The following is a 12,156-nucleotide window of genomic DNA, read 5'->3' as shown; positions in this document are numbered from 1 at the left end:
TGCTAATACCACATTTTACATATATATTTTTTAGGTTATTCTAATTTTCTGTTATTAGAAACAATACTAAGTTGAGGAGTGTTTTGTTCTTTTTCTCTTAGAATAATACGTTCTCAATGTTTGCTAGAAATTATTTGTAAAACTGTCTGGCCTTGTTTTATTGTTTGTGGGAAGATTTTTAACTATTTATTGTTCATATTTCCTATTGCTTCTTGACTCAATTGTAATTTCTACTTTTCTGAGAATTTTACCGTTTTTCCTCATCTTCAGGTTTATTGGCATAAAATAGTCTCTAAATTTTTGCCACATCCATAGTTCTTTTTTAAATTCCAGTGGTTTGCAATTTCTCTTTTTATCTTTTTTTTTTAAATTTATTTTTTTTTTGCTGCGTTGGGTCTTCACTGCTGCGCATGGGCTTTCTCTAGTTGCGGTGAGCGGGGGGGCTACTCTTTGTTGCGGTGCGTGGGCTTCTGATTGCCGTGTCTTCTCTTGTTGCAGAGCACAGGCTATAGGCGCGCAGACTTCAGTAGTTGTGGCGTGTGGGCTCAGTAGTTGTGGCTCGCGGGCTCTAGAGCACAGGCCCAGTAGTTGTGGTGCACGGACTTTGTTGCTCCGCAGCACGTGGAATCTTCCCGGACCAGGGCTCGAGGCCGTGTCCCCTACATTGGCAGGCGGATTCTTAACCACTGTGCCACCAGGGAAGCCCCCTTAGTCAGGTTTTCTTAGAGATTTGTCAGTTTTATTAGTGCTTTCAAAGAAGTGAATTCCATTTTTTATATTTTAATTTATTCTCTTAGTTTTATTTCCTTCTCTATTTCTTTGGGTTTAGTCTCTTATTTTTGTCCTAACTCCTTAAGTTGAATGTGTACTTCACTAATTTGCAGCCTCTTTTTTAATACAAGTAGTTATGACTATAAATTTGGCCACTATATACAAGTTTTGCTATAGAGTGTCTTTATTGTGATTTAATTTTTATTAAATTGCCATTATGATTTCTTTCTAAGTCATATATTTTTGAATTTCCAAATGTATACTTTTTTTCTTACTAACTTCTAACTTAACAGTGTGGTCATAGAAGATGGTCTCTGTGATTCCTTGGAATCAATTAATTAATTTGGACTTTGCATTGTGGCCTAATATATGATACATTTTAATAAATACTTCAGGTGTGCAGTATACTGTTCTGTATATGTCCATTAAATCAAGTTTGTTAATCATTTAAATTATATCTCTGCTAGTAATTTTGTCTGCTTGTGCTATCAATTACTGAGATAAGTTTATGGTAAAATCCCCTGCTATAATGATGAATTTGCATATTTTTTCTTGTTTTTACTTGAACTATTTTGAAACTAATTCAGTAGGTGCATGCAGGTTTAGAACTGATATATTTTCTTAGTGAATCAAGATTTTATCATTATAGAGTGATTTCATACTTAGTAACTACCTTTAAGTCACTTGTCTAATAGTAATGGAGATACAACAGCTTTGTTTTGTTTATTCACATTTGTAGATTTATTTGGATTAATTCCCATTATCTTATTATGTGTTTTATTTTTCTGTGTTTTACAAATGTTTATATTTATTTTTCTCCTATCTTTCTCTTTTGGTGGTTATCCTGGATATTTTAATATGCCTATATAAAGTCTGAAGTTAATATAGTTATTCTCAATAGTAGAATGACCTTTGAATGCTCTAATTCTAATCACTTTCCTACCGAATTATATGCTATTATTGCTCAATGTTTTAGTTATATATTGCTTTGCTTCCAATCCCACAAATTAGGCATTATTATTACTTATCATCTGCTTTCATAGACCCTGGCACTATTTTTTCCCCCGAAGCATATATTTTAAAAGCTCTTTCAATGAGTATCTGTTGCTAGTAAATTCTCTTAATTTTGGTTTGTCTATAAATGTCTTCAAAGATAGTTTCACTGGTTATATAGTTTAAGGTACTTATTTTCTCTCAACACTTTAAAAATATTCCAGTCTACTGGCTTCTATGTTTGCTATCGAGTCAGCTATCAGTTGAACTGTCCTTTCTTTATAGATAAGCTGTGCTCTTCATGTAGCTGATTTTAAGATCTTTATCTTTGGCATGCAGTTTTACTACAGTGTGGATGTGGATTACTGTTTATTGGGCTTTCACAATTGAGAATTCAGTTTTTTAAAATAAATTCTCAGCTTACATGTCTTTGAATATTACCTGTTCTCCCTTTGTAGGGCAGTCCTTTCCTGCCCTTCCTTATCACTCAGGGTGTCATCTTTTAATATCCTGGTTTTATAAAGTAGGGGCTTTCGATTTATTTTCCACTGTTAGTACTTTTCAATTTATTTAGATTTAAAAATTACATTCATACTTTTATATCTGTTCTTTTTAAGATTTATGGTTTTATGTACTCTTTTCTATTGAGATGTAATATGAACTCATAGACTTTAACAGAATCAGTTTGTTGTTTTAGTTAAGTTAATTATTATTAACCTCCCTATTTTTTGCCTTTCTCCCCAACCCCCCCACTTCTTTTTCTCAAATTATTATAACTTGGCAAGAGGGGACCTCTCATTTCCTATGCCTCTGCTATTACTTTCTGGTGAGAATGGGATTTCCCAGATCCATGAAGATTTTTCTTGTTCAAAGACATGAGATTGGCCTACTTTCAAAGAGGCCTGGTTCCTTTTAGTGAAGAATGATATCAGAGAAGAAAGTAAGAGTTTTAGGTGTAGACATGAGCATTGTTGATAGTGAAGTGTGCTATTGCTTTGAACCATTTCTAGGGACTGAGCTAAAAAAGATATTTCTTTTACCAGGTCACATTGATCTTTCTCCAATTTAACACGACATGCTTCTGTACTCTTTTTAAAAATACATATATAGTATATGGTTTTCTCAGCCCTTACCACTTACTAATTGCTACATTGACTAGCAAGAACTTTTAAGTCAAACTCAGATTTAGTAGAATAAAACAGTTCCCACTGTCTTTAAGTCATCAGATTGTCTTCTTACAGTCTCTTTTCAGTGAACTTAGTTTAAGAGAGAAAGTAAAAAGAATACTGGATTTAGAGACAGAAAACTTGAATTCTAGTCTTAGCTTAATCACGTAGTTAAATGGCATTGTACAAGTAACTTAACGGTCTCAAAAATTACCTCATCTGTGGATAATAGATGTGAAAACGGGGGAAGGGTGAGCTGTGACAGGGCGAGAGAGAGTCATGGACATATACACACTAACAAACGTAGTAAGGTAGATAGCTAGTGGGAGGCAGCCGCATGGCACAGGGATATTGGCTCGGTGCTTTGTGACAGCCTGGAGGGGTGGGATAGGGAGGGTGGGAGGGAGGGAGACGCAAGAGGGAAGAGATATGGGAACATATGTATATATATAACTGATTCACTTTGTTATAAAGCAGAAACTAACACACCATTGTAAAGCAATTATACCCCAATAAAGATGTTAAAAAAAAAAATAGATGTGAAAACACTGTATACCATAGTATATAAATAAATTAAAATACCATATAAATATAAATAAATATATTTGTTTATATAAATATTTATTTCAGTGATAAAACTAGGTAATATAATGTTTGCTTTATTCAATGTTTTCATGTTTGTTGACTTTTTAGTTTGATTTGAACCATCTGAAAAGTAATTCCTAGGTTTTAAGAGGGTCTACAGATTCAAGCAAGATTCTTATTTTCAGATATGTATGTCATTTATAAGGTGGTTCAAAATCCTCTTGGTATTTCATTGCTCTTTTTCAGTATGCCTTTAACTGGGATATAAGATGGATCTGCTTCATAAAACACTTCTCATTAGTAAATGATATTATAGTGAGGCTTCAATGTGCTGCATTCCAATGAAAACAAGAACTGTGGTGCTCTTATTTACAAATTTGCGAAATTTTAGAAATACTACTACAGGCATATAGCTTTAAAAATTTTTTCAGTGCCAGTTAGTTGATCATATAAGAGTTTGTAATAATATTCTTATTTGTGTTTTAGGTGGTCTTGGAGGCATTGGAATGGGACTTGGTCCAGGTGGACAGCCTATTAGTGCCAGCCAGTTGAACATAGGTGGTGTAATGGGGAATTTAGGTCCAAGTGGTGAGTATTCTAACTTTATTGTTTCTTTTTAAATGATACATTTGCTACATTGTAAAGCTTATATTTACTAGTTTGTAATAATATTTAAAGGACTGTAGTTTATAGTTGAATATTTAAGATGTTACTTTAGTCTGAAAAAGGAATGAAACCTTTGAGAGCAGAGAACGTGAAAGAGGTTGAACAGAAGGTCAGGAGGGTTCCTCTGAGGGCAGCCACGTTACAGCTAGCCTTTTAGCACTTTTAGCTAGCCTTTAGCCTTTTAGATTTTGAATTGTCTTTAAGGTAGAAGGAGAATATTCAATATAGTCTATGCCTTGTGTATCATGGATATACAGTATCTGTGGAATGGCTGAAATACTACCATATACGCAATTTAAATTTGAATATCTAGTTGGGAGGGTAGCTTTTCAGATAGCTGTTTGGCTATTCACGTAGACTAACCTACAGTTTATGTTTGAAGATTGATTTTTAAACTTTTTGATTTCAGAACCCTTTTATACTCTTAAAATTTGTTGAGGACCCCAAAGTGCTTTTGCTTATGTGGTTATATTTGTCAGTATTTACTGTATTTGAAATTAAAACTTAGAAATTTAAAAAAATTTACATATTTATTTAAGATAACAATGATAAACACATTATGTGTTAAAATAAATGTAATTTTTAAGAAAATAAATTGTATTTTCCAATACAAAAATTAGTGAGAAGAGTGATATTATTTCACCTTTTTGTACATCTCTTTAATGTTTGGCTTAATGCAAGACAGTCATGCTCTTGTATCTGCTTTTGCATTCAGTTTGTTACAGTGTCATCTATCATGTAGTTTCTGGAAAATTCCACCTTATACTCATGAGAAAATGAGAGTAAAACAGTCAATATCTTAGTGTTATTTGGATAATGAAGGAGTTTTGACCTATTGAACCCTGAAAGGTCCTTAGACCATATTTTGAGAATTGCTGTTTTAATTGATGGACTAATTAATGCTATCTGGTTTCTATTTTTGTTGAGATGCTATAGTTACATTTTAAATTGTGAGGGTAGTTATGGTAATCATTATGGTCTAAACAGATGGAAATCTTCTCCCTTACTCTTAGGCCCTCTACCCTCCTAAACACATACTATTTTTATTCTTTCATTTTTTACTGCTCCCTTAGCTGCCATGTTTAAAGGAGTCCTTACTTTCTGACCTGATCTCTCAGTCTGCTGTAGTGATATTTGTGTGTCTGAGCTGAAAAAAAAAATGAACGATTACCTAGTCCTAGATATTCTCTAACTGAATGTGAGTATGACCAGTGAATTTTGTTTTCTTGTCTAATAAATATTCAAAGAGGCCTTTTTGAAGACTCATGATTAGACACCTGCTGTGGCATAGCACTTTAAACCGTCCCATCTGTGCCCTGCTGCTTCTCTAGTATTCCACTGTGACTAGACAATTGGTATCTATTTTGCTGTGTTGCATTATGTCATTCTTTAGTCATTAAAATAAGATTTACTGAAAGTACATACTGTGTATTTTATTTGAGGTATGGGAATGGATGGTCCAGGTTTTGGAGGAATGAATAGAATTGGAGGAGGTATGTATATGCATTTGTTTTCTTGTATGTACCCATCACCATGTTTAGTAAGTTAGAAACTATGTTGAGAATTCCAAGGGAAACAAAAGTCATGGTTTATTGTTGGCTCACGTCCTAAAGGCTGCTAGCAGAAATTGAGCCTGGTACATACTTAAGGGATATGGAAGGTGATGTGTTAAGAAGCAGTTGCACAAGGTAGGGTGAATGAAGAGCTTACTGATGAGACTTAATATTTACAAAATATACCTTTCAGCTATATAACTGACAGATCTCAAACTTAACCTTTATTCCATAGGAATTGGGTTTGGTGGTCTGGAAGCAATGAGTAGCATGGGAGGATTTGGAGGAGTTGGTCGAATGGGAGGTAGGTAAATGTATATAGTGGGATGTGTATACTACATTTCATTTTCTCCATTATTAAAAATGTCCCCCCTTTACTTAGGAATGGATACTGTAGATGTTTTCAGAGGATGTATGGGCACCAGGGGTAGGGACAGGCAGAGCGGAACTGGGATATCTGTGGCATGTGAAGTAGGTTGGGTAAATCATGGACTTCTTGTATTGTGGCTTTTGCTGTCATTACAGTTTAGTTTCAATAAGTTCCTAAATGGATTACTGTTTATTGATAATACTTGAAAAAGGGTTAATTTGTTGCATAATCTTTTCAGAGCTATACCGTGGTGCGATGACTAGTAGCATGGAGAGAGATTTTGGACGTGGTGATATTGGAATAAATCGAGGCTTTGGAGATTCCTTTGGTAGACTTGGTAGGGCTGGCTGTTTACTTCTTTTCTTTTTGCAGGTTGTATTTTTTCGAAGTTTGGCTGTCTTTTTTTGTATGAAAAATTAGAAATTTATAATGTTTCGTGCAATTTATTACTTGAAGAAAAATACTTCAGAGGTTTTAATGTACTAGCTCTCTTTTTCAGTGTCTTACATATTTGAACCCTATTTGTAGAAGACTTTATACTTTTCAGTTATTGTACATCTTCTGAGAGCATAATACCTTGGGAATTTTAAAGTATGATTATTTAAATTAATTAGTATATTATCTTTCCATCCTTGTTTAGGCAGTGCAATGATTGGAGGGTTTGCAGGAAGAATAGGAGCTTCTAACATGGGTCCAGTAGGATCTGGAATAAGTAGGTTTAAATTTTACTAGAATTTTACAGTAATATTTGAATACTTGCAAAAAACTTTGCAAGAGTAGTTACTGTAGTATTGTAATACTTTGTTCTTATATGTTGATATGACTTGTCATAATTTAGAGAAACTTTGATATTTATTGAGCTTTACTGTTTTATTGCTGTTGGAAATTTCTTAACTAACTTTGAATTTTACTTCTTTGACATTTCTAAACTAACACCAGAATATGTGTTAACTGTCACCCAATTCAAGAACCTTTATTCCAACTAAAGAATCTGGGGCTTTTTCTGATCATATGTCACGAACAACATTAGCTTTAGCACCAACTCTGTTTCTTTGCTTATTCTCTATAACTGCTGTTGGAGACTAGCTTATTTCATTTGTGAAAAAATATTGTGTCTTTTGGTAAACGCAGGTGAATCGCCTCAGATCTAACACTTCTGGAGACCTCCTGAGGTTGAGGGCAAGGTTAAAAGAAATGCTTATTTCCTTGCTTCTTAAACCTTTTCTTTGATAGAATCAAGAGTACTATTGTTGCAAAACTGGGGAATGCCAAATTTCTTCCCTCTGTTTCCACTAGTACGTTTTAGGCCTTATATTAACCCTTAACACAAGGCTTAGTTTTTGACCCATGTTGCTTACTGAACCATGTCTATGTGAGCTCTCCATAGTTACCGACTTCCTTTAATTGATTGAAATCTCACAAATAGGAAACAAAGTCTACTTGAACTCTTCTAAGAGTGAGTTAAAAAAATCTTGTCAGCTGAAGATACTTCCATTGTACCTTGCTTCTCATTTTATTCCTTCTTTTCATCATCTTTTCGGCCTTGGCCATTTTCCTGTTAATCATAACTTCCCTACCTTCCTTTTTCACCTCAGTGTTTATACTTCTGTTCCCCTAATTTTATATATGTTATTCACAGAAAGCCAATTTGAGGGTGATGTTAATTTTTAGAGTGGGGATATTAGGTACGAGAAAAAAGGATACGATTGAGAAAGAGTAGGATTGGAATAGTTAAAGGGGACTCAATGTATAAGAATCAAGTGGGTACGAGCTACAAGCTAGATTTTTAAGCTCTGGCTAAAAGAGTGTGATTCCAGTTTTTGTTGTTATCTCCACAAGTTCTGTATAACATAGAGACTAAAAGTTAGCTTTTTCTGTGGTTATTGAAAATTGAATTGATATGAAAAGAGCAATTGTATACAAAACAAGATACTGAGGTGAAAGGTAAGCTAGGAAAAGAATATTATGGAGGACAGTATGAGAGCAACAGTTGATATGTTGTAGTTGTAATTATTTGAATTTACCCCATATGTCTTTGTTCTAACAATTACTAAGCTTGGTATTATTAAAAGATAAAAGTGAGGATACAAACTACTATAACATTAATGAATAAAGTCATTGATAGAAAATTTATATAACTTATGTTTTATGATCAGGATATAATTTTTTAGAAATGTATATGTATAATAGTATGAACAGATTCAGTTAGCCATTAACATTCAACTAACTGAATATATACAAAATTAAAATCTGTTCCTTGGAAGATTGTTATATTGTGTGTATAAAAATAATTTTATTTATACATTGTCTAATTACATAAATGAATTAATTTTTCTCTCTTTCTTTCTCAAAAATGATTCTCTCCCTCCTCTTTCTCTCCTTCCTCTTCCTTCTCCTTTTCCTTCTGTTCTTAAAACAAAAACACCAAACTCCCAAATCCTCCCTTCCCTTCTTGAAAATCCAGGTGGTGGAATGGGTGGCATGAACAGTGTGACTGGAGGAATGGGGATGGGACTGGATCGGATGAGTTCCAGCTTTGATAGAATGGGACCAGGTATAGGAGCTATACTGGAAAGGAGCATCGATATGGATCGAGGATTTTTATCAGGTCCTATGGGAAGCGGAATGAGAGACAGAATAGGCTCCAAAGGCAACCAGATATTTGTCAGAAATGTAAGCAACTAAATGTAAAGTATACTTAAAATTATTTTTTTCCTTGTATATCTGTTACTAATACCTTTTTTCATTCTAGCTGCCTTTTGACTTGACTTGGCAGAAACTAAAAGAGAAATTCAGTCAGTGTGGTAAGTATGCCAATGACTGTAGATATATTGATATTGATTATGGAGGAAAAATTGATTTTAAACTTTTAAATACTGCTTAGACCTTTACCTGTCCAGATGCTTATTCCTGGGTAGTATGACAGGTTTAATTCCACTTCAAAGAAATGAATTATTTTGCTATCCTCTGACGTACAGCAGTGCAAATTACTACTAAATAACAAGTTTTAGAGTACAGTCTGTCATTGTCTCCTGTGGATAAAGAAAGGGCTTATTTTATTACCTGATTTTTAAATGGTTACTATATCATCATTGCTTGAATTTAAAAGGATGTTTTTTATGTGGGAAATACTAACGAATGGTATATGTATTTCTTTGTTTATAATGTAGTACAGTGCTTTGTCAACATGACCCAATGAAATGCTGACATCCAAGTGATATGGAGTTAATAGATGAGACCCGTTCTGCGCACTCTGTCACCTATACAATAAAGGAAACTTAGCTGATAGCGTAGAACCCACTGCCTAGAATGCCTTAGACAGGTACATTCTGGCGGCCCTTCTGTTCCTTTTATAAACTGTTCTTGGCTATAATGATACTACCTATACGACCGTAATATATTCATTAGGTCTGTAGATGATTAGGTGGTTTATTACTTTTAAAAGAGGGCCTTTTTTTGTAATGATGAGGGATTAAGTATGAGTAGAACAAAGTAACAGATGTCCTGCTCATTTTTTTTTGCTATTGCATGGTAACCCAGAGAGTATTAATAGTACAACTATGTCGGTGGGATATAATGATGAAAAATAGCTAAGTAAAAGTGGTATATTCAACCTTTGAGAGTTAATGGAAAGTTAAGAGTATTTGGAATATATCTTTAATTTCTGGAGATCATGAAGGGGATAAGTTTAGTGTTCTCCCACAAAAGTAACCTTTGTAGCCACTGTCACAGGGGATCAAAGTGATCCTTCTGGAAACTGTTCTCTAATGTGTTCTCAGAGTACTTTATACCTAACTTTTCTTGTGGTAATCTGTTCACATGTTTTCTTCCCTCCCAGATGGAGGCTCTTGAGGGCAAGAACCATCATCTGTTTATTCTAGCACATTTCGTTGCCTCTGCACGTATAGTAGGAGTTTATTAAATGTTATGAATGAGTTAAGCATTCTGAAAAGATCTTCATTCATTTATTTGGTTATTTATTAAGTAAATCTACAAATATTGTATTTTTGGTAGTCTGCTCATCATTAGGATTAGAAAGGGGAAGAAAGTAAGATATTACCCCTGCCCTCAAAGAACATACAGTGTGGATCTGTCTACAATGTTCTAGTGGCTCCTTTTTGTTGATCATCTTTTAATTTATATTTATTTACATTTTATTCAAAGAAGAGAAAGATAATTTTTATTGATAAAAAAGTTGTTGTAAACAAGTCAACTAGTAAATAGTTGCTACTAAGAGAAAGCAGAATTATCAAGTTGTTTTGAGGTGTTGGTAGTCTTTGTAGGAGTAAGGAGATCTACCAGGATGAGTAAGCAGCATCTACCCGTGAATCCCATAGGCTACAGGGGAAATGAGCATATTACGGCCTTAGTGAGATCCATCAAATGAGGAGCGGTGGCAGCAAGTACAGATAATCCCTGCTGTTGTAGTTTCAGTGAAGAAGAATCTCCAGATGACATATGACTTTATTTTAAAAAGTAGAAATGAAACAAGATAAAGAACAATGTGGGGCAAACAAATGACATTAGTGAAAATGTGACCAACACTGAGTTGACTGTTTCCTTGTACGTAGGCAGATTTCCTTTCAAGATTAGATATGAGCAAGGCTTGCAGCAAATTTGAGGTCTTTTGGTGGGCTTCTATACTTGTTGCTGGCATTGTTTTGACAGAAGGACATCAACAATTCAAAAACATTTTTTAAAAGGAAAAACTAGTCCCCAAATCTACATTTAAAAAATCTGTACAACATTTTAGCCAATAAAATAAAGTGCTTAACTCTGTTATTTTAGCTCTATTTTTATGTCCCTTTTTGATCAGTCTTTATTATATCATGAGAGTAATGCTTTTTGGTTTTGTTTTCTCAATTCTAATTGTAAAAGCTTTTGACTTTCAGATTTATATTAAGGTAATACCATAGTAAATAATTTCCTACCATCTTCCTGTTTTTAACCTTGAACTTACATTGATGGAAAGGAAGATAAGTTACAGTAATAATTTATAGAATTAAGTGTCCAGCTATTGACAACTATGGAAATTATCTGGCTTGTATGAACTGAACCATCTGTTTTTCTGCCACACATCACTTTATTTATTTTCAAATCTTAGCTTTTCTTTCTTAGAATGGAAAGTTTCTTTTTAACCTGCTCCAAGCCAGTAGTGCCCCTTTTCACAGTAGAAGTCAGTTTTTTGCTATTTTTTTAACCCCCTGAGCCCAAGGTGAGTAAGTATATTCTCTTGATTACTTCTTAGTAGGAGTCTAGTGGTACTCCATGCTCTCCTCTAGACAGTAACTGCTAGTAAATGGCCCATCAGCAAGCCCTCTGATTATTAGATGTCTAGAGTGGTTAATTGTCCTTGGTGGGGCAATTACAAAGATCGAGAAAATGTTGGAGTATGAGTTAAATAACCCTCAATACAACATTTCCTTAGCAGGTATAATTCAGGAAAAAATGTATTCATATATCCCCAAATATAACAAGATGAGAAGGAAGTGAGTATAGTAAAGTAGATCTTCTTTTATTTTGCTATATGTAATTCCTCAATACACATTTTTAAGAAGACTGAGTATAAATAACTAACCCATTCAGAGTTGGACCCCGCATTAGTTCAGGTTGTGTTAATGAAGTCAAATAGGTGTAGTTTTTCAAACTTCCATATTGTCTGTACACTTTAACTATACTCTGGCTTAGTGTGTTTTAGAACTGCAGAGCAAGGAAAGCCCATTCTTAATTATTTCTGCTATAAACCATACCAAATATAACGTTGTTCCACAGGTTTCCATTATTCTCATTTTTTACATCAGTATGCTACCTGTTACCTGCATAGAAAATGGAGACTTGTGGTGGATTTTATTTACTAAAACACATGGTGCTTCAAGCATGGCTAGTGGACTCTAGATTAAAATAACAGTAAAAATAATGCAGTAAGAGTAAAAACAATATATGAAGAATATTCATAGATAGTCACTTTCTTTTGTTTGTAAAGAAACACTCAAACTTTGTTTTTTGTCCCCCATATCATAATTATAGTTTCTTGTAGAATATCTGATTTTGC

At 33.9% G+C, this 12,156-nt stretch overlaps 1 protein-coding gene across 1 annotated transcript in view; it reads left to right on the top strand.

Annotated features, from left to right (window-relative positions):
• The window catches only part of MYEF2 (myelin expression factor 2), a 32,434-nt gene that overhangs the window by 15,398 nt on the left and 4,880 nt on the right, over positions 1–12,156 (top strand). Inside the window, exons 10-15 of the mRNA XM_060005186.1 lie at positions 4,002–4,103; positions 5,624–5,674; positions 5,970–6,038; positions 6,343–6,441; positions 8,569–8,777; positions 8,857–8,908. Of these exons, the coding sequence (XP_059861169.1) occupies positions 4,002–4,103; positions 5,624–5,674; positions 5,970–6,038; positions 6,343–6,441; positions 8,569–8,777; positions 8,857–8,908 (582 nt within the window). The remainder of the gene's footprint in view (positions 1–4,001; positions 4,104–5,623; positions 5,675–5,969; positions 6,039–6,342; positions 6,442–8,568; positions 8,778–8,856; positions 8,909–12,156) is intronic.

This window comes from Delphinus delphis, chromosome 2, assembly GCF_949987515.2.
Source record: "Delphinus delphis chromosome 2, mDelDel1.2, whole genome shotgun sequence".
NCBI classification, from domain to species: Eukaryota; Metazoa; Chordata; class Mammalia; order Artiodactyla; family Delphinidae; genus Delphinus; species Delphinus delphis.
This window is presented reverse-complemented; position numbering and strand designations above follow the sequence as displayed.